This window comes from Gobio gobio (assembly GCF_949357685.1).
Source record: "Gobio gobio genome assembly, chromosome: 6".
NCBI lineage: Eukaryota > Metazoa > Chordata > Actinopteri > Cypriniformes > Gobionidae > Gobio > Gobio gobio.
In genome coordinates, this window is record NC_137102.1 from 59448747 (window position 1) to 59475362 (window position 26616).

At 38.6% G+C, this 26616-nt stretch overlaps 1 protein-coding gene across 2 annotated transcripts in view; it reads right to left on the reverse strand.

The window, feature by feature from the left end:
* arhgap45a (Rho GTPase activating protein 45a) overlaps positions 1-26616 on the reverse strand; it is a 65624-nt gene that overhangs the window by 16942 nt on the left and 22066 nt on the right. For both annotated transcript variants that reach the window (XM_079819681.1, XM_079819682.1), the window contains exons 5-14: positions 25675-25747; positions 17230-17299; positions 16021-16152; positions 15766-15827; positions 14186-14296; positions 13828-13908; positions 13562-13741; positions 10289-10426; positions 1741-1931; positions 185-282 (exon numbers count right to left, since the gene is read on the reverse strand). In XM_079819681.1, coding sequence (XP_079675807.1) covers positions 185-282; positions 1741-1931; positions 10289-10426; positions 13562-13741; positions 13828-13908; positions 14186-14296; positions 15766-15827; positions 16021-16152; positions 17230-17299; positions 25675-25747 — 1136 coding nt within the window. The remainder of the gene's footprint in view (positions 1-184; positions 283-1740; positions 1932-10288; positions 10427-13561; positions 13742-13827; positions 13909-14185; positions 14297-15765; positions 15828-16020; positions 16153-17229; positions 17300-25674; positions 25748-26616) is intronic.

The following is a 26616-nucleotide window of genomic DNA, read 5'->3' on the forward strand; positions in this document are numbered from 1 at the left end:
GAAATAATATATTTAATATGATCATTAAATCATAATCAAATACCCTAATTATTGTGACTGCGATGATAAAAACAGCCTGAAGGGGTGATACCATCTAATTACCTAATTTATAAGGTAAGAAGATATGTTGTGTGTGCCGCCCCTAAAAGCTGATTTCGGTTCATTTATTGTATGTAAAACTGACCTTGACCTCGTCTTTGTTTAACCACAGCCCCTTCTCCAAATCCCGCCTCCTCTGGGGTGGGCGGAGCTTCAGAGCTGTTGTTCCGGGTTCGAATGTGCCTGATTGGGATAAAAAAATTAAATAAAATGTCCTTATTGCAACACATTTTAAATTATATACAGAATGTTTTGCAACATTTCAAGCAACTAGAAATAATATTAACTAGGGTATTACGAAAAATAGTATTACAATATTTCTAATAAAAATTGACTGAAATCGTGTTTATAACTGGCCTAGTGGCTTTTGGATATTTTACTGAAAAAATGTTACATAGTGCACCTTTAATTAATGTTAATCTCATTTTAATACATTTCAAGATCAAAAGTTGCATGTTAACATTAGTTAATGCACTGTGAATTAATATTAACATTTTTTATAAACTAACATTAATAAAGGTTAATAAATGCTGTTTTGTTCATGTTAGTTAATGCATTGAGACCTTATTGTAAAGTTTTACCGATAATTATAATTATGATCATTATTACTAAATAAAAATATGAAACAAAATAAGAATAAGTAAAATATATAAATTGTGCATTTAAAAAAAATAAATAAATAACGTGTAAATTGCAATTATGTAAATTTAATCGCAACCTTTGTGATTTGATAATCGTATAAAACCATATCACAATTTCGGTTTTATTTTGATTAATCATGCAGCACAAACATCAACTGTAAATTAAAAATACAATGCAGTGAGGTCATGTGACAACTGTCTGAAACATGATTACAGTACGCTAGCATAGAGACAGAGCGTATTTAGGCCACGCCCACACCGGGGGGGAAAACAATCCAACGCTCTCCATTGACTTTGCATTGCGTGAGGCTGCATCCTTGTCATTTTGGACTTATAACAAAAAACAGAACAATGTCTAAAAGCTGATATGTGACAAAGTGTACAGCAAACAAGCTAAAAATCACAGAAATACGTTTTTATAAGCTGTCGACCCAAAAAAACGAGAGTTTAAGGAGACAAAAGTGGATAAAGGCAGTAAAATGTGACGCTTCAGCAGGAACAATGGGTACATTTTGGGATCCTGACACTCAGTATGTCTATGTGTGCAGTAAATATGTTGTCACTGTTAAGTCAAATATCCAAATGTCAGTTTTATATATTATATTTCCTGTCACTGATTACGTTCCCCTCTAGTGGGCGTAGTTCTCAGTGTAATATAACGTGTCGCGCTCTGTCTCAATGGCCTGTATCCACTTTTTTGTCCTTAAACGCTCGTTTTTTGGGTCAACAGCTTATACAAAATTCTGGGTTTTTGGTTGTGGGTTTTGTTTAGCTTGTTTGCTGTACACTTTGTCACATATCAGCTTTTAGACATTGTTCTGTTTTTTGTTATCAGTCCGAAATGACAAGGATGCAGCTTCACGCAATGCAAAGTCAATGGAGAGCGTTCGATTGTTTTCCCCACAGGTGGGCGTGGCCTTCAGATTATGACACGTGTCGCTCTGTCTCTATTCAATTCTGAATGCAGTCAGTGATGTGTCCTAACAGGAAGTGTTCTTACTGGTGGCTGGACGCAGAGTATGGCTCAAACTGGTACTGTACGGGCAGGCCTGTGCGGAGCTGCAGGTTTTTGACGTAGGAAGCGTACTGCTGACCCAGATCATACAGCTTACAGCTCTCACAGAGCGTCTGGAAATGCACAGGCAGCGCTGCGGTCTGAACATGCATCGTCTGATAGTACGAGATGGTGCACTGGACAGAGAGGAAGAGGATTAAACACACAACCTGAGTGTAAAAACACTAAATCATTCTGAATCAAACCATGAGCACACATCATCCATCCATCATCCCTTTTCACATACAAGATGTCTAATGCTGCGTTCACACCAAACGTGAATAGAGCTTCAGGAGCGAGTGATTTCAACGTTAAGTCAATGGAAAGGCGCGTTGACGTGCGTCTGGAGGTCCTGCGGCGCGATAGACGCGTTTCCGCCTCATTCGCGTGTCCAGTTTGCGCGAATTATGCGAATTTGACGCGAATTGAGCGATATGCGCGAATGGTGCTTTTTGTGAATTCATGCGTTTGAAGCGAATTCGCGTCTGACGCCGAGTTGAAAAATTTGAACTTTGGCATCAATTCGCGCCGCGTTAACCTATCAGGAGCCTGCTCGCTGCTGTCACGTGATAAAGTGACGTGATGAGAAACCCGCATAATTACTACTATTGTGTCACAAAATTAGGTTTTAAGACTTTTTCAGGAGAGAATGTAGTTGTTTAAAGCTCAAATCTGTGGTTTATTTATAAAGAGAGCGCCTAATTTTTTTTAAAATAATCTTGTGTTTTTGTGAAAAGTTGTGAGCTCCAGTGGATCAGCGGCGCTCATTAACCCCGGCGAGAGCAGCCTTTCCTCGGCCAGTCCTTCTGCCGCTGCTCTGATGGCCTGTAGTGGCTCGTCTTGTGTGGATCTCAGGGGCGATCTTTGCTCTCGTGAATCTATAATTTGTTGTCTGCCAAATCGTTTTGACTGTGGGCAAAGAGAAGTTCCATAACTTTATTTTTAAGGATATTTAAATATACATGCAGTGAAGATAATGTAGGAGTTGCCTGGACCACATGTGTGTGGCTGTTAATGTTTAATATATATTTGTAATGAAAATGAAAAGAGGCAGAGTGGTGTTTTATGACATATTTCTCCTGGAGCGCCTTGAACGCGCATCTATTTTGCTTCAAACGCTCAATTTATATGCGCGTCCAATTCATTGTGGATGGATTCAAAATGTTCAAGCGTCCAACTAGAGGCGGTAGACGTGATTTTGACGCTCTATTCGCGTTTGGTGTGAACGCAGCATAAAAAGTAAGCAGAATTAGGATTTGTGTGTCCCAAATACAGTATATTTAAAATATCATACATATTGTAAGCAGATGGAGTCCTACTTTTCTGTTAGATTCTCATAGTATACATCTATGCATGCATTTTAGGCTAAAATTACTCACAACCCCTTGTAAACCTTGTGACCCCTTTAAAGGCAGGGAATGCTTCATTTTCTGTGTTTCTGTCTTTCAAAGTATACCCAAGCTCGGTTGAACATAGTCGACACATGCTTTTTCTACTCTACCAGACGTCAAAGGGCAGCACTGATCGGGTCTAGGGTTGGGTATTGTTTGTGTTACTTTTACCGAAAACCGATACTTTTAAAACGGTACAGGTGCCTAAACGGTGCCTGAACCGATACTTTAAAAAGAAAGAGCTACAAAACGAGGTGGATGAAGTTAAAGAATGGCTTTTTATATGCTTCTCACAGGACACACAGCTGCCGCGATAGTGCTGTATGACAGCTCCGCTGTATCGGTTTATTTCGTTGTTTTCTTTTTTAATCAAAATATTCACAATTTGCTAACAATGTCATGAACTATCTGATATTCTGATTTTCAAATATGTGTGAGTGAATGTGTGTTCGTTGATCTATACTGCGCGATGGGCGGCGCCATGTTAGTAAGCGCCTCAGAGATCGAATCTGTCGGATTTACATAACGTAAATTCATTCACGTCTCAAGAAATACATGAAAGTAAGTGACCGCTGAACTGGGAGAAGAATAGAGTAAACTATATAGTTACTATATAATGTGTATCTGATAGGGGTGTGCATTGGCACTGCCCTCACAATTCGATTCGATTACGATTCACCAGGTAACGATTCGATTCAATTCGATTCTACGATGCATTGCGATGCATCAAAATTCTACTGCACACAACAAGGCACATTTTTAATCAGTCATGAGGCAATACAAGCAGTCAGATATTGAACAACAGATTTTATTGGCTGCTATGTGTGTATTATCACTCTCCTGTATCTTTGACATAAATGTCATTAAATAAAATAAAATTGAATGATACAGGGTATTGGATATGACATTTTCAAACCTGAAAAAGAAAACATAAATCACTGCTTTCAGTGCTTTGAATGCGAAATGTTTCTCTTCTCTGCTTTAGAACCATTTTAAATTAAATAGAGCAATAATAACAGCCAACTTTTTCCTGCAGTGAACATACCGGTAAGTGTTTTAATTAATCAGTAATCTCCCTCCGCCTCAGCCATCTTGATTGTTGTTGTTGTTATGACCCCGGAAGTAATTGAAACTTCACAACTTTATTGTCCAACTCAAGGCCAGAAAATAAACAATGACATAATCGATTATGGTACTTAGCCGCATCGATGCTGAATCGTGCATGCCCCGCATTGCGATGCATTGCTGAATCGATTATTGTTGACACCACTAGTATCTGATATGAATAAAACACGTAGTCAAGTTATAACTGTCTGAAAGGATTGTTATTGCTGCTTCCATAGACATCAGTGTGTGTTTTTGCTAGTACTTATGAGCATTTAAATGTCTGAAACCTGAAATAAACATGATGTGGTTGAAAACACTGAATAGTTGTGATATGTGACGAGCGCTGAGCGTGTCTGTCTCTGGCTCGGCGCCATCCAAAGCGCGAAAGCACGTTTGATTTTAAGTGGCACCGAAATGAGGAACCGAAATCTGCGTTCTGATTCGGTCCGGTACATACCGGTTATATGCACCGGGTTTCAGTACCCAACCCTAGTCGGGTCATTTACAGGACATTTGCTCGGACGGAGAGAAGAAGAAAAGTAGCGGATCTGCCATTGCATAAACAGTTTAGAACAAGAACCAAAACAAAAATTCATTTTTTATGTTAACAAACATGCATGTAATTCTATTTTAGGATTGCTTTTATTTGAATATTCATTTTATTTGTGGTATTTAAAGTGTGTTGTTTTCTCTGTAAGCTGTGTGTTCTTTATGTACGCTTTGAGAAAGCCACTTTTAAAGGCACTATATAAAATAAATGTATTATTATTATTATTACTAAACACAATGGGCATGTCCATATATTGTGCAATAAGTTGTGGATAACAGATAATACACGGACTTGTAGAACACAGGTGGCTGAAGTATTCTCTGGGCTTAAGTCTGAGATAGCACTGGTATACTATTTTTGGGAACAATTTCACTTATGCCACTTTTTTCATATTAAAACAATGAGAATGGAGGGTTTTTGTTGCTTGTCTTTAATTTTTCTGAAAATAATATCAAAATCCTATTTTTTATACAAATTGATAAATATGACTATTAACTATTTGGGATCTATTATATTGTGGGATCACACATTTATAAATGGTTATATCTAGGTTCCAATGTAATAGTATATAAACTGAAAATGTTATGTATGTTTGAGGTAAAGATGATGACATTATAAGGAGATCAAGTCAGCCAGCCCAGGTGTCTTGAGACATTAACCTTTTGTCTGTATGCACCATTTGGCATGATGATAATGTGAAGGTATGGGCGATACTGTCAGACTGTTTGGATATGCACCAATGTATTTGAATGTCACTGTTATGCTGATTCTATCAGGGCTGGGGAAATACCGGGAACAGGCTGATTCCTGCACTGCATTTGCATGCTTTGTTTAGATCTCAACCAAATGTATCCCTCCCACCTGTATGTTTATAAACTGGTCTCTGCTTCGATGAGAGACAAAAGGACAAAAGGTTCCTACACTATTAACTATGACTTTTGCCTGAATAAACTCCCAAGTACTGCTTATTAATAGTTAGTAAGGTAGTAGTTAGTTTAGGTATTGGGTAGATTAAGGGATGTAGAATATGATCATGCAGATAAGATCACATTAATATGTGCTTTATAAGTGCCACAGACCGCTGGCTGAACGTCTGATGCATATGGCACACTTATCCGGAAACACTTCAGGAGTCTCAAAGTCGTCATTTGATTGGTTGAATTCTACAGGATGTCTGAGAGACGAGTGTGTCGCGTTCTTTAATGGTCCACTTAGAAACAAATGCTGGGACGCCAAACTCCCTCTTGGAAGAAGAACGGCGTCTTGTTTACAACTGTGACAACAAGAGCTTACCAGGATCAACTAAACACTGGATTTTTAAAAGTATGTGAAGTTTGCGGCTCCATAGGCCTTTATCACACTTCCTATTTCCGGTGAGTGAACCAGGACACCACTATTTCCGGTCCTATCGCGACGCAATGAAAACTAGTGTCTGAATCTGTTGCTGCAGCGATCCGGTGCTCTAATACTAAATAATGACATCCTTACCTCATATTTTACCGTTTCCTGACACTAAAAGAATAGAGGAAACCATGGGTGAGGCTGATAGGGCAGGAAGAAGGTCCTTTTTTTTAAATAATATGCATTGTCTGTTGTAACGTTAGGCCTATGCATGTCCAAACTGAGGATGTTTACGTCTCATATTGTCAGCCTGCTGAAATGTTCCCATCCAAATAATAAATACATTTCTAACCTGCAGCAGTCCAGTGCTTGTCTTCTCATAAACAGATTTTTTCTTACTAAACATATTTCATACCTGTTGAATTTACATTTTTAAATGAATTTGACTGATAAACACCCTTACGAAAGTTAACCATGGTTTTATTATAGTAAGTATGTAGTAGTTTTTCATGGATTGACTACCATTTGTATACGTTTTCCTACAAATACCATGGTATAAATACCAATACAATTTTATTTGTAATAAAACCATGGTTAATTTTCATGACAGCAGTATTAAATAGATGAATGAATGCGCGGTAACTGCCTTAAAGAAATGTAACGATGTTAAACATTTAATGAATCTTAAACAGTAATACGTAATTTTGGCATAAATGTGTGAATTACATATACAGTGAAATGATTGTCAATGAAAAATGACTCAAATATTTAATACAAATAAATAAATATGTTCATTCAAATCTTATTCGTCAGGTCTCACACACACACACACTTCATCGCGGTCACTATTTAGACTGATATTATCATGAATGTTTACGAACCTCGGCTTATGTTGGATTTAAAAACTACACGTTCAGCAGAGTTGGGAAAATCCTGTACACACTAATGATCAGTTTATCATTATCAGTCTCTATAAATGTCTGGATTTTTAACTCATCCTCCAGATGCTTATTTTAAGTGATGCTTGTTCAGCTAGTTGTTCACAGCACATTGAAAACACGCATAACCGGAAGATTCGATGCACTACTTCGACGCTCACTTCCTGTATTCAATTCCTCTGTGATAAAGGCCTATTGTTGCAGTAAACTTGCACAACGTTCTTGAATGTATAATTTATAGATGCACGCCGGTCTGTTATTGCAGGGACATTGACTTTACATCATCACGTCCCTAAACATGACGCAGAACCAAATGAACTGTGATTGGTTGCGTTACATGTCAGTCAAACGTCCTCTTGGGCGGTCCTTGACCAATGAAAGCTGCGATAGAGTCCAGACTTTTTGCCGTCAGTCTGAAGGTCTGGCTACAAGAGACTATATAAGTGCTAATAAACAGCTAATATCCTAGTAATATGTATGCTAATAACCAACTAGTTAACAGTGAGAATTGGACCCTGAACTAAATTCTGTGTATATAAATATTAGGGCTGGGCAAATTAACGCGTTAACGCGGGCGATTAATTTTTTCAGCTTAAGACATTAAAAATATTTAACGCAGCGTCCATTTCTATATCCATTTTTGCCTAGCGTTACATGATCACGCTCCTATTCTTGTAAATGCTTCCAAGCGCGACAAGACACAAGAGAACGCGCTGTATGTCAATGTCCTGTCTGTGTGTGTGTGTGTGTGTGTGTGTCAATGTCCTGTCTGTGTGTGTGTGTGTGTGTGTGTGTGTGTCAATGTCCTGTCTGTGTGTGTGTGTCAATGTTCTGTCTGTGTGTGTGTGTGTGTGTGTCAGTGTCCTGTGTGTGTGTGTGTGTGTGTGTGTGTGAGTGTGTGTCAATGTCCTGTCTGTGTGTGTGTGTGTGTGTGTGTGTGTCAATGTTCTGTCTGTGTGTGTGTGTGTCAGTGTCCTGTGTGTGTGTGTGTGTGTGTGTGTGTGTGTCAATGTCCTGTCTGTGTGTGTGTGTGTGTGTGTGTGTCAGTGTCCTGTCTGTGTGTGTGTCAGTGTCCTGTGTGTGTGTGTGTGTGTGTGTGTGTGTGTGTGTGTGAGTGTGTGTCAATGTCCTGTCTGTGTGTGTGTGTGTGTGTGTGTGTGTGTGTGTGTGTGTGTGTGTGTGTGTGTGTGTCAATGTCCTGTCTGTGTGTGTGTGTGTCAGTGTCCTGTCTGTGTGTGTGTGTGTGTGTGTGTGTGTGTGTGTGTGTGTGTGTGTGTGTGTGTGAGTGTGTGTCAATGTCCTGTCTGTGTGTGTGTGTGTGTGTGTGTGTGTGTGTGTGTGTGTGTGTGTGTGTGTGTGTGTGTGTGAGTGTGTGTCAATGTCCTGTGTGTGTGTGAGTGTGTGTCAATGTCCTGTCTGTGTGTGTGTGTGTGTGTGTGTGTGTGTGTGTGTGTGTGTGTGTGTGTGTGTGTGTGTGTGTGTGTGTGTGTGTGTGTGTGTGTGTGTGTGTGTGTGTGTGTCGGTGTCCTGTCTGTGTGTGTGTATGTCAATGTCCTGTCTGTGTGTCTCGCGTCAGTCTCCTGATCACATCGAGTTCTCTTTTGCTCTTGAACAAACAATAACAACACAGAGAATTTTGAGTATTCTCATATTAGGAGTCTTAAATGAGTTAAATAACGTCTTAAATAAACTCAAAGAGTTGTGAGGAAATGAGATGCGCGTGAGATACGGCCGTTCTTAAAGGGTTAGTTCACCCAAAAATGAAAATTATGTCATTAATTCCTCACCCTCATGTCGTTGGACACCCGTCAGACCTCCGTTCATCTTCAGACACAAATGAAGATATTTTAGTGTAAAGCTGATGCTGAGAAAGGCTTCAGATAGGCCTCCATTGGCATTCAGTACATTTACACTCACAAGACCCATAAAAGGCACTAAAAACGCCGTTACAAAGTCCATCTCACCACAGTGACTCTACAATAATCTTACGATGCGACGACAATAGTTTTTGTGCGCAAAAATAAATAAAAATAACACCTTTATCCAACCTCTTCTTGTCTTCCGTGTGTGCCTCCACGACGCATGCGCGAGAATATGACGTAGCGCCGGCGTTCGGGAATCCATGAAATGCACACTTAACCCCATTTTGAGCACTACGCCGAGACCTAAAGCACGATCAATGTAGAATTCAACAGCTTAGACACGCGCGTCTTCCTCTGCTTGTAAACAAATCTCTTCTGGGTCATGTGTCCGAACGCCGGATCTACGTCATATTCTCGCGCATGCGTCGTGGAGACACACACGGAAGACAAGAACAAGTTGGATAAAGGTGTTATTTTGATTAGTTTTTGCGCACAAAAACTATTGTCGTCGCATCGTAAGATTATTGTAGAGTCACTGTGGTGAGATGGACTTTGTAACGACGTTTTTAGTGCCTTTTATGGGTCTTGTGAGTGTAAATGTACTGAATGCCAATGGAGGCCTATCTGAAGCCTTTCTCAGCATCAGCTTTACACTAAAATATCTTCATTTGTGTCTGAAGATGAACGGAGGTCTGACGGGTGTCGAACGACATGAGGGTGAGGAATTAATGACAGAATTTTCATTTTTGGGTGAACTAACCCTTTAAAGTGACAGGAGCACTGATAATGTCATTAATGTTCATCACAGAACAACGGGAACAGAGAAAATTGTTGCTTTAAGGAAGATTAATCTATATTTAATGTATTATTTATGCAGTTATGAAAGGTGTTTGATAACTATTACATTTCTGTATATGTCTAACAGGGAAGGCCATGGGTAAAAATAACATTTATTATAATGGGGTTATGTAAAGATTGTTTTAAGTTCACTTAAATTAAAAGTTGTTTTTTTAAAGCCTCATAAATGTTGAGATTGGGAGCTTTCAGTTATACTGTAATGTAAGGTCATTAATGTTTCATAGAGACATCAGTGATACTGGCCTTCATTCATAAAAACATGACAATACAATAAATTGTCTTTAAATTGTTTCTACATTAATTTGGAGAGTAACTGAAATTATTACAATAACAAAACATTAAAAACTTAAAATATTAAAAACTTGCGATTAATTACAGAAAGAAATGTGATTAATTGTTGTTGTTTTTTTTATTCCCAGCACTAATAAATATGTAAATGACTCTCACCGCGCACAGGATCTGGTCTGTCTGTCTGATGAGCTCTTGGATCTGTTTGAGCACGTTCACCTTCATGTCCTCCAGCTCCTGCTGCTGAGTTGTGGCGTCAGCGATGCAGGTGCGATACGTCGCCTCGGCCTCCTCCGCCTGTGGACACAAACACACACAACACTTGATTTACTTCCTCTAGCTGGCTTGTCTTATCATGAAAACGAATTAGTCGACTTGAGTGTTTTTTGTAGATCCGGCACAAATGCTTGACTTGTAACAGCATTACAAAATCATGTTGACCCAAAAATTCAAAAGTAAAACAAGTGAGCAATGATATTTTGCTTAAAGAAATGCTTTTTGGCATTGTGATATTTTCATGACAAGAACATCCCAAACTCTCATTACTATAATGATTACCGCATTTTTACCTGACAGGTGAAGTGAATAACACTGATGATCTCTTCATCACCTGTTAGTGGGTGGGATATATTAGGCAGCAAGTGAACATTTCATCCTCAGAGTTGATGTGTTAGAAGCAGGAAAAATGGGCAAGTGTAAGGATTTGAGCGAGTTTGACAAGGGCCAAATTGTGACGGGTCAGAGCATCTCCAAAACTGCAGCTCTTGTGGGGTGTTCCCGGTCTGCAGTGGTCAGTCTCTATCAAAAGTGCTCCAAGGAAGGAAGCCAGTGGAGAACCGGCCACAGGGTCATGGAGGACCAGTGGAGAACCGGCCACAGGGTCATGAAGGACCAGTGGAGAACCGGCCACAGGGTCATGGAGGACCAGTGGAGAACCGGCCACAGGGTCATGAAGGACCAGTGGAGAACCGGCCACAGGGTCATGGAGGACCAGTGGAGAACCGGCCACAGGGTCATGGAGGACCAGTGGAGAACCGGCCACAGGGTCATGAAGGACCAGTGGAGAACCGGCCACAGGGTCATGAAGGACCAGTGGAGAACTGGCCACAGGGTCATGGAGGACCAGTGGAGAACCGGCCACAGGGTCATGGAGGACCAGTGGAGAACCGGCCACAGGGTCATGGAGGACCAGTGGAGAACCGGCCACAGGGTCATGAAGGACCAGTGGAGAACCGGCCACAGGGTCATGAAGGACCAGTGGAGAACCGGCCACAGGGTCATGAAGGACCAGTGGAGAACCGGCCACAGGGTCATGGAGGACCAGTGGAGAACCGGCCACAGGGTCATGAAGGACCAATGGAGAACCGGCCACAGGGTCATGAAGGACCAGTGGAGAACCGGCCACAGGGTCATGAAGGACCAGTGGAGAACCGGCCACAGGGTCATGAAGGACCAGTGGAGAACCGGCCACAGGGTCATGAAGGACCAATGGAGAACCGGCCACAGGGTCATGAAGGACCAGTGGAGAACCGGCCACAGGGTCATGGGCGGCCGAGGCTCATTGATGCACGTGTGGAGCGAAGGCTGGATCAAACAGACGAGCTACTGGAGCTCAAACTGCTCAAGAAGTTAATGCTGGTTCTGATAGAAAGGTGTCACAGAGCATCTCAGTTTGTTGTGTATGGGGCGGCACAGCCGCTGACCAGTGCCCATGCTGACCCCTGACCCCGCCCAAAGCACCAACAGTGGCACGTGAGCATCAGAACTGGACCACGGAGCAATGGAAGAAGGCGGCCTGGTCTGATGATCACGTGGATGGCCGGGTGTGTGTGTGTGGCTTACCTGGGGAACACATGGCACCAGGTGCATTATGGGAAGAAGGCGAGCTGGTGGAGGCAGTGATGCTTTGGGCAATGTTCTGCTGGGAAACCTTGGGTCCTCCATCCATGTGGATGTTACTTTGACACGTCCCACCTACCTAAGCATTGTTGAGCCCATGTCCAGCCTTTGGAGACGGTTTTCCCTGCTGGCTGTGGCTCTTTCAGCAGATAATGCGCCGCCACAAAGCACAAATGCTTCAGGAATGGTTTGAAGAGCACAACAATGAGTTTGAGGCGTTGACTCGGCCTCCAAATTCCCCAGATCTCAATCCAATCGAGCATCTGTGGGATGTGCTGAACAAACAAGTCCAATCCATGGAGGCGCCACTAGGCCTGTGCCGGTATCAAATTTTCATGTTGCGATTAATTGCTGCAGCTTTTATCACGGTATACGGTATTATCACGATATTGAAATAAGTTGCAAAAAAAGTGTTGTCATACTATAAAAGGTTAAATCACTTTCTTATAACAAAAGAACCAAACATTTAAATACAATAAAGCAATACACAAAAATGTATAAAGTAAACAAATATTTAAAACAGATTAAAGTGCAAAAGAATTATAAAGAACAATAGGTATGCTGAAATGTACATTTAACTAAGATTAATACATGCTTTAGAAGTATTTTTCATTGTCAGTTTGTTAATGAAGGAACTAATGTTAAATACTGGAGCCTTATTGTAAAGTGTGTGATTGAACAACAGTCAGAACATATTCAAACAATATCTAGGGCATGTAATTTAGTCCAGATTAAAATATAAAATACAAGTTTGAAAATTAATAGCCTTAAGTCTTTAAGTATTATGTATTAGGTTATGTGATTACTGGGGAAACGGCTGCATTTCTGCTGTTCCGTCAGCGCCCTCTGCTGTCGAAGAATGAATGTGCACTTCAGCGAGTCTCCTCATTCCGCCATGTGCTCGGCTCATGCACGGTCTATTTACATCAGTGCACGTTCCTCTTTGACGTGTTTTTCATTTTAAACGGTTGATGGGTAAAGTATTCTTAAAATTCCTTCTAAAAATCTGAATAATTCGTAATAAATAATTATTCACAGTATTTTGAAGTGCCCACGATAATATTGTGCATGTTCATTATTGCGGTATATCGTATTACCGTTTACCGGCACATGTCTAGGCCCCACCTCGCAACTTACTGGACTTAAAGGATCTGCTGCTAACATCTTGGTGCCAGATACACCACAGCACACCTTCAGGGGTCTAGTGGAGTCCATGCCTCAATGGGTCAGGGCTGTTTTGGCAGCAAAAGGGGGACCATAATAAAATGCCTGATTGGTGTATATAATCAGAAATAGTTAAAAGCCTAGTGTTTGATTTGATTCTGCTGGTAAATTTCTCATTGTATTCCGTGGAAAAACACATTATTTACTCGCATAAATGTTACAAGATTGCAGAGAAAAAAACAATCACATTTTATAACAAAAATAAAAAGTTGGAGAGTCTAATATCAATCTAACAAAATGTTGACCGCAAAAGCAGTGTCACACAAAATGTGTGACATTAGCTCATGTTTCCTGTTTGAGCTGGCTAACCTTGTTGCGTGCTTCCTCTTCTAGTCGTCTCTTCTTGTCCAGAGCTTTAGTGGTTGAGCCACTTCCTGTTCCGCTTTGTTCCTCTTCAACCTTATTGGCTACTGTCCGAGCTCTCTCGTACTCCTCACAGCGGCCCATGTACAAATGACGCGCCTTGCGGAGGTTACTCTCAGCATCGGCCTGATGAACACAAAAGCATACATATTTTTGTTTAATCGGGGTTTAGTTGTGTTAACTAGTTAGTTAAGTTTGGACTGAATCTCTACCAGTTTTCTCTTGGCTCTCTGCCACTGCTCTTTTATGTCTCTGCGCTTCTTCTCATGTTCCTGTCTGCGTTGTGTCATGGGCTGAACGAGAGAGAGGGGGGAAAGAATAATTTCAAAGTTTAATTTCTTTTCTTTCTTTTTTAATAGACATAATTCAGATTAAGATTCAGACATCAGGTATAATGTTTTACTAGTGGGTGCAGGACACTATAGTTCATTTACATAAGTGAGGATAGCAAAATATACATTTATATTTATTTTGATTTAGGGGTGAAATGTGACCCAGACATTCCTCTGTTTCATGCACTTTCACACTGTCATCTTGCTGTAGTGTGGGCTGTCAGAGCAGGTGTGGTACCTGTAGAAACGAGTGTGTGTAGATGTTGTTTGTGGCCTGCTGTAAACCGCAGCTCTGCTCTGAGTCCTGCTCGAGAGCCAGAGAGAAGATAGACAACAGCGGCATGTGCTCCTGAGAGAGAGAAGATGGACAAACCTGTACAGCATATGACGTAATAATGATAATTCTGTATTTAAATAAAAATGATGGGATTCAAACACTGATTTGTAATTTTCTGTTGAACACAGGACTGGTTTATTTCAGAATATTCATGCTGCATTTTTTAATTAAACAAAAGTCAACAGTAAATATGGCTGACAAGCTCCAAAAATGACTGAAACACTATAAAATTACCATTAACAACTTAAAATAGTCTATATGACCTGTACGCTATATCCAATGTTCTTATACTGTTAAAAGTTGTACAGATCACTTTTAAAGGGGTCATGAGATGGAAAATCAAAATGTCCTTGATATTTACTAGGGATGCCACAATTCTCAATATAATATTGCACCGTTCGGTACGGCATTCACGGTTCAATACGCGCTTGTGAATTGCGTTTTTTCGGTTTTGCATTTAATTAATTATTTTTCTACACATTCTATAATTTTCCTCCATCCCAATACTGAACAACACAACATACATTCACATCACAGGTTAGTGGTAGAGTTACTCACGGAACACTAGTTATTCACAATCACCAAAGTTCATTATTTGCATGCGTTTTAAAGCCTTGCCGGTTAAACATTTCATTCACGTGCTCATGCGCGGTTTTAACATGCGCTTTTCCGAGCGCGCGCACTAAACGCCTGTCAAACACGCGATTACTGGACTAAGTAGTCGTCTTATTGCGCTAATACTGTCAAATACACAGAAGGTTAACATAAACACAGTTGGTTATGTCTAAAGTGAAAGTAAAATCGGTGTGTGTCTGTATATTAGATGCACACAGGTCTTAAAGTGACAGCAGCGCAGCCTATAGTGAACAAGCTGTCCTTAAAGAGACAGTTCACCTCTAAAATTATGTCATTATTTACTCACTCTAAAATTGTTCCAAACCTGTATTAATTTCTCAATGACAGAATTTTCATTTTTGAACGAACAATCCCTTTAATATTAATACAACAACAAAAGACAAAGAGAAAATCACTCACTGCTCTTGACTGAAAAACTAATACAGTAGCTTTAATAAGAATCAGTGTATATTTTATAGTGAAGTCTATGTAGTGTTTTATTTTTACATTTATTCATTCAATGTCATACTTAAATGCTGCTGTACAGCTCTGAGCTGCCAGTGTAAATCTTTATATATATATTTTATGTTATACAATACACTAGGAATGTGTACAAGGATTTTTTTAAAGTAAAGTTTTAAGTTTAAGTAAGGTTGTTCAATTCTTTAAAGTAAAATAAAGAGTATTGCAATAAAAAATACTCTTTTTTTTCTCCACCTCTTGCTGTTCCTGTTGCTTAAGAATAGAATAGCAAAAACTGATGTGACAAGCCATCAGAACCGAACCGAACCGAAAACCGTGGTTAAAAACCGAGGTTGAACAGTGGACTAACTGTATTGTTGCATCCCTAATATATACTGATGTACCTGTATGATGTTTTGTTTGCAGGACTGGTAGAGTCTCTGAAGACCTTTAGAGAACTCGTTCTCTGTGACGGAAAAACAGAGAAAAATAGTCATGAACAACACAATATGACTCAAAGTTCAACTGGATGGTGCATTTAAAAGATATTCTGTTCAAGTTATCACTGGAAGCCATTAAAAAAGACTTAGTTGAAAGTAAAAGCAAATGCATTCCAAAAATCACCAAACAGGTCAATAAAATAAGCAGTGTGGCATTACCGAGAGTGATTCTCTTGTCTACGTAGCTGATGATGTCCTTCATGTACTTGGCGATAGATTTGGCATAAGTCAGAGCCGAATCCACGCCACCTTCACTGCGCTGCAGGAGAATATCAACTTCCTGTGGACTCACTGCTGACACACATGCTAAACATCAGCCATCCCATATATGAACAAATAACACTTCCATTTTAAAATGTAAAATAGCTGTTCAGAATGGAATACGAGAGTGACGTATACTACATCCTGAGCTGTATAGACTGTGTAATGCCTATTATATTTTAAAGAGGACCTGTTATGTCCTTAAAGTCTTGATTTTTTTATTCCAGGCTCTACTAGAGCAGGTTTTCCTGCTTGACTGTTGATTATTTCCTCATATTCTCCATTGTTGCGGCTCCTCTCTTCCCAGTCTTTCAGTAACGCTCTGTCTCTATGAAGCCCCTCCTTCTGAAAAGCACGCTGTGCTCTGATTGGTCGGCTGGAGCAGTGCGTTGTGATTGGTCAAGCGCTTCCAGCGTGTTTGGGAAATGTCCCGCCCCATTACCATAACCACCAGTTTCAACACACTCCTAACTAACTCAACCAGGCCCTGCCCCTTTATTCTGCGTATTAATTATTATAATGAGGAATATTGTGACGTGTTTGTTCCCGGAAGAAAACTCAAGACTACAATGGAGGCGTTTCAGGAGTTCAGAAACACTGACACAGATATAGAGAAGAACTCAAACAGCAACATCACACACTAAAGAGAGAGGAACATGGGAAAAGCATAACAGGTCCTCTTTAAAAAATACTATGTGACTATGCAGATGTAACAATTAATGTTTCAAACTGTTGCCAAATGACCTCATGTTGCATGTGAGTAATATCCGGTTATCATCACAGAAATAAATGGTAATTTTGCAATTTTTAGACCATTCTGTGTCATAAATGTTTACAGTTTTACAGTCTTATCTAATAATAAGTCAAGAATGAAATTAAAGCTCAATTAAAAATCCAATCATGCATCACACTAGAAATTGAAGATCAAGTCGTGTGCATTGCATTGTGGGATCTCATGCAGTGTGTACAGCACATTCTAGCAAATGTCATGCAGGTATTCAATGCATTCAAAAAAATTGCATATGGTGCACACTTTAAAAAAATAAATAGAAGTTGGTATGTCATTCTGTTCATAACTAAAGACAATAAAAAGAGTGATTGACTCACTGCAGTCCTGGTGGTCGTATTTCCCTCCTCCTTCAGGACCTGAGGACACCCTGTACAGGTCCTCCATAGACTGCACGGGACAGAGGCAAGTTATCACACTTTAAAGTGAGTGACAAATATTTTTGGGAAATAATACGCATGCATTATGAAATTAAATAGGGTGGATTGTAGGGGTGTGACGAGATCTCGTGCCGCGAGATTAAAGTGTGACGAGATTTCTCATCGAGGTGAAAAGCTTGTGTCATATTGTCATGACGGAGTGTGAGGGTGAAGTTAGGTTAGGATATATCGCATGACACTCAGTACGTTTACATGGACAACAATACTCCGATATTAATCTGATTAAGACCATACTCTGATTAAGAAACTACCATGTAAACAGCGATTTCTAATTACCTTAATCCGGTTAAAGCCATACTCGAATTAAACAAAAATCGAATTAAGACATGTGGAGTATGCCTGTTTTAGTCGCATTATCTAAGTGCATTGTAGACATGTACACACCTTAATCTAACTATTAACGTCGTGAAGGAGTTTCCGCCGCGTTTTGTGACAGGTCACACACACACACACACACACACACACACCAGGCAAGTGCAGAGGGGAGGGCTTTGGGGGCTCGTATCAAAAGTATATAAAGTGCCCCTCTAAACAATCATCAATAATATTGTGACAAATAAAACATAATTTGAATTATAATTAATATAACCGCACGTACAAAACAATGCGCTTAAATTCCCGTTTATCTTTTACGTATATCTTTCAGTCTGAAATGTCGTTGCCATGACGCGGCCTCCTCTATATTTTTTTTCTTTGTGTTGCAATAATGCTCATTTTAAAAGTAAAATACGATCATTTTGTATCTGTAATCCCAGATTCATATTTGTCTGCTTACAACAGCGGTCGGGAACCTCTAGGCTTGCGAGCCATATGCCATTCAGTGAACGCTTGTGGCTCGATGGCAGAAAAAAAACAATCCAAACAATCACGATTTTGAAACCTTTTCATCACATTTTCATCATTTATCAAAACTATTATTCGAAATGTAGGCTGTCAAGAAGGAGGCAAGATGGGCAGTGTCTCTTAAAAAAACCTGAAAGACAATATTTAATATTACACAAAATAAAACTATAGTATATTCATGCTATATATATATATATATATAATATCATAATATCATAAAAAAAGTATAAAAATCACTCGTTTTTATAAAGTCACACTGTCCAACACCAACAGCAACACCCGCAGGTAAAGTTACAGTGGGTTGCCTGAGCCCATTGATTTGAACACACCCGCGAAAGTCGCGCTATGATTGGACCCCGGACAGCGTAGCGTGGCATGGGGACGTAATGACGTACCATTAATCAAACTATGTTCTGTAACATGTAAAACGGGAACATGAACGTAATATTCTAAAAGCAACTCATGTAAACACCTTAATCAGATTATTGCCTTATTCAGAGTAAGGTCAATAATTAGATTACTGCTGTCCATGTAAACGTAGTCATTGTTAGGCGCATCTCGTCAGTAAAGCCGGTTCCTTGATTAGTAGTAAATCGCCATCACCTGCTTTCAGATGGAGCGGCATTTACTACACAGAGCCGTAGTTCACTGACAAGCTGAGCCATATCGCATTAATTATCGCAGGCGATACATGTGGAGCTGCATTTACTGTGAATGGAGCTGCTCTGAGACTCATGTAACCTACACGCATGTAAATAATTAAAGCACCCAATAGCATTATCTATGCTGTAGTCGATATATACAGTACTAGTGTCAGTGAATATTAAACCGCAAATGACTATTTATATATTAATCCTTCATGTTCTGCGTGTGTCTCTGTGTGAATGAATGACACAGATGCGCGGTTTCATTTGCCACACACACTAGGGATGGGCATTTTTGTCAATTTCTCATTTCGATCATCGATAGGTCTCAAAAACGAGTACTCGAGTACTCGGGGGCGGGGCATGTGCAGGGGGCGGGGCATGTGCAGGGGGCGGGGCATGTGCAGGGGGCGGGGCATGTCCGTCATTGAGATAATGAAAACTGTTATGAAAATGGTTGTTGACAAATACAAACGTGACATGAAAACAGGTATATGAAAACATGAACATATAAAACACAAAACAACTGCTAGATTATGATGCATAAATGTCTTTGAAAAAGAAACATCTTTATAAAATGACCGTCTCAAATAACCAAGTCAATAATATCGAGCATTGCCTTTGAGCTGAAACTGAAATAACACCACCCTGCAGAGCTTGCTAGCTGGTTAATAAACCAAACGCACCCTATATCAATATTAATATGAAGATTATTATGAACCTATTACGACATAAATCAACACAAAAGGACGTGAATGCGCAGGTGAACTTCAGCGTGCTAGATTTTACAGGCGAAGGGTTTGAAACGGAACATTTTGAATGCGCTTGAACCCTTAACAACGCTCATACACGGACAACGAAAGCACAGAAACAACAGTTTATTAAAATCCTGTTCTCATTATAATGCTTTGACAGATTGACTCTGCACATCATGCACTTAATTTTATTATTCATGATCGAAGCGTTTACAGACATCACTGCGCGTTTTCAAACTCATAACGAAAAACAACTTTAAATAAACTAGGTCTACTGTTAAAAAATACGAGAACAGTATAGCAGTGCTGCATTACTAATATCAATGATTCTGAGAAAGAAATAGCCTATATCTAAAAAGAATATGACTGTCTGTAAACCATCATGTCAAGCATGAAATATGCGTTTGAGCTGAAACTGAAGAGAATGAACAACAGCCGGTATAACGGCAGCGTTTGCTAGCTTATTAAGCTCAACCAAACGCTTCTTATATTAGATTAATCAGATATAGACAACATAAAAGTAATCTTACAACGTGCATCTGCAGAAAAGGACGCGAATGCCCACATGAACTTCAGGCGCTAGTCTGAGTGTTCTCGCTAGTTTCTCTGTGGATTTGCTTTAACAGCTGATACATGGGGAACTAAACACAGATCATTTACAGCATTTTCCACGGTGTCCTCATTATAATGCTATGTAGGCTATGACAGATTGGCGCTGCACATCTTGCACTAAACATTTAATGATCACAGTGATTCCAGACATCACTGCAGTGCACGCCTCAGTTTCACTTTATTTCGCCGCGGTCTGGAGGCTGTAAAACGCTAACAGACCTCCGGTACCGCGCAAAACGACGCAGTAACCAATAAAAAAAGAGACAAATATTTTTTTTTCAGGATGATCATCGTTCTCATGATCAATGATCGCTGTCACGTTGTACTCGATTACTCGACCACTGTTGCCCATCCCTAACACACACACACACAAAGGACACTGGCTGTATTTTTAGCCTCTGCCGTTTCACTATATGAGGACATCACTTCATGAGCATTTACTGTTTTCATTTGAGAAAACTATCATCAAATCATAATTACAGACACTCAAAGGTCTTCACGGCAACCCGTCAAAATAAAAGTTTAGTTTAACTTGAAGAAATTTACAGAAATATATTAGGCTACTGTTGTACAGTAGATTTAGCTACGTCTCAATGTAATAATACTACTAATAATAATATTATTATTATTAGGGCTGCACAATTTGGGGAAAATATTCAATTGTGAATATTCTGGTTAAAACTGCGATTGCGATTTAAAATGCGATTATTATTATTTTTTTTACAAATGAAAAGTGTGTATATAACATTTTGTGTTTATATATTAATATGACTAATAATAATAATTATGATTATTATTATTGCTAAATAAAAATAAGAAATATTACTATTACAATAACAGTATAATAATATTTATATTTTACAGAAAACTAAAAAAATATGGGTTACCTGTTAATATGCATGAAGTCTATGACTAAAAATCATTAGAAAGGTCTAAGGATTTATTGTAAAAAAAAAAATATATATATATATATATTATTATAAAAATCTGTGCTTTTTATCTGTGATATCAATTTCTTAAAGTCAATGTATTTAATATGAAATATGAGCCTCTTATGCATCCACTGTGGGGATAAAATCTCCTGTACATTGAAGAAAAACATATGGACTGTCGTATAAATTTATTTAGAAGTATTATTTTTCTTATTTTCTACCCAAAAGTTTCATTCATACTGGAAGCCAGAGGGCGCCCTCGAGCAGAAACGCCACAGACACCTCAGAGAAGTTTTCAGGAAATCCCTAAAGTGAAGCTCCTACTGTAGCTGAATAAAACGAAGATAGAAACACTTAGACTGATTAAACATGACGATAATACTTCTGCGACAAGATATGATGTATTGAGTTCTTCAAGCCTTCTCTGGTATTTTCATAATAAAGTGTTCAGTGCTGATTGACGTTCTGTGATAAGAAGACACATCAGCTCGACTGACGATATGAAGTGAGTTAAAACCTGTTATTAAACATATTTTGTTGGACATGTTTATGAACGCTTCGCATTACTAGTTTGTGAAGATGTTTGACACATGTTGCTTTTTTAAACGTACGTTATAATAAGCGACTCAAACTCGCAGTGCTTTCAGACGGAGCAGCGTTTACTGATCACAGATCAGCTCTTCACTGACACGCTGGGCATTTATTTATTTCATTAAAATCACAGCCTTTGCGCTTTCATAATCGCACATAAGCCAAATCACGATTGCGGTTCAATTTCGATAAATCATGCAGCCCTAATTATTATTATTTTTTATTATTAGGTGTGTGTAGAGGGTAGCTTTTAAATGTGTATATGCATTATTTACTTATGATTATCATCATAAATAATAAACTCATTGAATTTAATGTAATATTTTTATCAAATGGTTGAAAATAAAATAGTAAAAGAGTTCCAATAGATTTTGCTGTGGTAATTTGGTACCGACTACTGGAAGTTTGGTATCGTGACATCCCTAGTTGCACTTATTGTTTGCACTTAATATCTGTGATCAATTTGTGGACAGGAGTTCAGTCAAACGTTTTAGAAGTTCATAAATCATGTGCAGAGACAATCATACAGGAGAGAAGCCAGTCATTCGAGTTTGTGGCAAAACCTTTTTCAGTGCTTGTTGTCTTTTACTGCATATGATAATTCATACTCAGAAAGTAGAACTGAAATGACATTCATTACAAAGATGAGTTGAAACATTTCAAAATGCACCTGCAGACTATTTTTCTAGTCATCATCATTGAGGATTTCTTAAAAATACTGTGTAATAATCTTGTCTGGTTCTCGTGAACCCAATCTCGTGTCTCGTCTCATGAGCTAAGCATCTCGTCACACACGTCACATTGTGATTTCACATTGACTTTAAGGCTGAGGTCAGCATCAGATACATGTGGTGAGACTGTAGTAGTCTTATCACTTCCTTTTCTGAGGGCAGTTGGGTAGATTTAGCTCTTCCACTGCAGTATTTCTGCACCTTTTAGAGACTGATATCACCAACATATGCAACACTACAGGGTTTGACACTTACTTTTTTCTGTGCCTAAATTTAAAACTGCATATAGAAACTTTAGGGGTGCAACTAACAATTTCTGCATATATATATTAGGGATGCAACAATACAGTTAGTCCACGGTTCAATACATACCTCGGTTTTTACCCACGGTTTTCGGCGGTTCGTTCGGTTTTTTGCTATTCTATTCTTAGGCGACAGGAACAGGAAGAGGTTAAGGAGAAAAAAGACTATTTTTTATTGCAATACTCTTTCTTTATTTTACTTAAAATAATTGAAAAACCTTAACTTTACTTTAAAAAAAAAAAACCTTGTACACATTCCTAGTGTACTGTATAATATAAAATAAATATATATAAAGATTTACACTGGCAGCTCAGAGCTGTACAGCAGCATTTAAGTATGAAATTGAATGAATAAATGTAAAAATAAAACACTACATAGACTTCACTATAAAATATACACTGATTCTTATTAAAGCTACTGTATTAGTTTTTCAGTCAAGAGCAGTGAGTGATTTTCTCTTTGTCTTTTGTTGTTGTATTAACATTAAAGGGATAGTTCGTTCAAAAATGAAAATTCTGTCATTGAGAAATTAATACAGGTTTGGAACAACATTAGAGTGAGTAAATAATGACATAATTTTAGAGGTGAACTGTCCCTTTAAAGGCAGCTTGTTCACTATAGGCTGCGCTGCTGTCAATGTAAGACCTCCGTGCATCTAATATACAGACACACACCGATTTTACTTTCACTTTAGACATAACCAACTGTGTTTATGTCAACCTTGTGTGTATTTGACAATATTAGCACAGTTAGACGACTACTTAGTCCAGTAATCGCGTGTTTGACAGGCGTTTAGTGCGCGCGCTCGGAAAAGCGCATGTTAAAACCGCGCATGAGCACGCAAATGAGCCGTCAAGGCTTTAAAACGCATGCAAATAATGAACGTTCGTGATTGTGAATAACTAGTGTTCCGTGAGTATAACTCTACCACTAACCTGTGATGTGAATGTATGTTGTGTTGTTCAGTATTGGGATGGAGGAAAATGATAGAATTTGCAGAAAAATAATTAATTCAATGCAAAACCGAAAAACCGCAATTCACAAGCGCGTATTGAACCGTGAATGCCGTACCGAACGGTTCAATATTATATTGAGAATTGTGGCATCCCTAATATATATATATATATATATATTAAACGCACTGTAATAAACAGATTTTTGCCACTGAGATATTTTTGTAAATATTTTGAATTCAATTTATTTCTGCTTTTATTTCAATTTTAGTTAAAGTTTTAGTAATCCTGTTGTTTTTGTTTTTAAAAATGTATGTTTTGTTACATCAGGTTAATGAAACTAAATGAAAATAAGAACATTTTAACATTTTATTTTATGTCAGTTAACATATATTTATTTAAAGTAAAGAGTTTTTTTTTATGTTAGCTATAATAACACTGATACTAGTTGTTCTTAGTCTTTCCTTCCTGTGACAGGGCGTCCCAGACAGAAGCAACAATAGTTTACTTTAAATTAAATGTAAATTAAATCAAATTACATACAGTTTGTGTAACCAAATAATAACCGGGGTGGAAATAGGACACACTGCGTGACTTTTATATAATAAACAATATCGAAATATATCGAGACTCTTATTTTGAAATGTCTATGCTTTATTATTTATAATGTGCGCTATTCATTGATTGTGCGAGCCTGTGGATGCACAACAGCGCCACCTTCAGGCTTTGAACACTTGTTTATTTAATTAAATCATAGCCTTTTGAAGTTTAATAATCACATTAGGCAGTATTGCGATTTATGTTTTTCCATCCCCAAAACATAAAACGCCTTAAATGATCATTAAGATGCTTGTTATACCATTTAAGGTACTTCTTATGAGCTTACGTTTAAGAAAACTGATCTGCACGGATTGTTTATTCGCACGTGCTTCAAAATACATTTTGCAGTGTGCACATCTATTTTTAATCGCAAATGTGAGTGAAATTGTCGCACTGTCGAGCCCTATGCAAATCATACTCATTCTAGTGAATCAGTTCATTTGTAATGATTCACTTGAACACAGAACTAAAATAATTGTAATTGAAAATAAAAGATTTACTAAACAGGGTAAATTAGCGCGAGAGCATAATTCCAATAAACACGCCCATGGGATGGAAAGTTCAGCGGGTGATTTACTGACGATGGGCACATTAAAAAACACAGACGCAGCTGGATCATTTCCATAATGAGCAGCGCAATCTACCATGAGCAGCGCATATTAGCGTCTGGTTTAAGACATGCGTTAAATAATGCCGCTAACACCAGTAAATTGACTAGCACAAACCTTAGTAAATCACCTTGTGTGATTAATTTAAATACTCTCCTCCCATAAACTTTGCATCTGAAAGGGAAACTCCTACAAATGCACAAGCAATAAGATCAGCTGCAAAAACAACCCTGTCCACGCCTTTTCAGCGCTAATGTTTCACTGCATGTCTTTAGTAAATCCTGAGTAAAGCCAAAAGAGGGTTTGGACCGGAGCAAGCTGTTAATAAATCTGGCACTAAATCTTAATTCAAGTAGTGAGATATGTAGTTTATGCTGCTGTTCTATGTTTTAGTTCAACAACTCTATGGTAAAGTGTATTTAAAGTGCACACACAGTTCAACAACTCTATGGTAAAGTGTATTTAAAGTGCACACACAGTTCAACAACTCTATGGTTAAGTGCATTGTTGGCTGACCGAAACAGGGGAAGTGAATCTTTAATTGTGGTATTTCTGGGAAACAATATTAGTGGCTCTTCTGGACACTCAAAATGATTCATTTGCCATCATCAGTGATGTTCTGAGAAGTGTTTCTTGAAGATTCGCGCCTGTATAGAGGTGAGGAGGAAACAATATGCTTGCAAGACAACGCAGGAAGCGACCCACACACGCTTCTAACAACATCCGCACACACACACACACACACACACTCACCCTGCTCTTCTCTGTCGGTGGCAGGGACAGAAGAGTAGTGCTGTCAATCTCTCCCATCAACAACTCTGAAACACTGACAGAGAGAGAGAGAATAATGCTCAGACGTTGCTCTTTTATAGAGTAAATATATTTTATATATATTATAGTCTCTTTATTTTATAGAGTTTTATGGAGTTCTCAATTATCAGATGTTTCTTCTTATAGAGAAAAATAAAAAAAGACACAAAAAGTCAATATTTCTCATCTGGTAAGAGTATAGAGCGAGTGAATGTGGAGCAGCTCGTATTGAGATCTCTGAATTTCGACTGCACAAATATTGCAATATATTGGTAAATCTGAGCACATTTTGGGACATGTGAGATTAATGGAGCATGAGCAGAAACAGAAAACGTTCCATTTCCTCTCTATTTAATCTTTCTGATAAAATCAACTGAGATAAAATCTTCCTCTCTGTTTTGCATTAATCATTCCAAGATAAAATCTGTATTTGGCTGAGCTAGACGATGTTATGAGGGGTAATGCAGAGCAGTCAGAATAACACATGTCAAGAGCTCTTAAAGGTACAGAAGAGTTTCATTCTACATTTATGGATTTAGCAACTTAGAACAATTTGTCACAGAGCCAAAAATATTCATGGGAATTTTAAAGAGAAAGTGGAAAATGGTCTTGAAAGAACTAAAGAGCTAACATTATAAGTTGTCTGTAGGGAAATATATTTATTATATACATATAATTACATTTATATCGTACGACATTTATATCGCACGGCTACAAGTGAGCTATTGTGTTTATACAACAGTTCAACAGCACAAGTGTGTAAATAAATAAGAAACAACAACTTTAAAAACACTCTTTTGTGCAGAACTCAAAAGGACTCTTTTGTCCTTCCGCCCAGTGTTCATTTTGACAGCAAATTTAGATTTAGTTTTTGTCATATTTTAG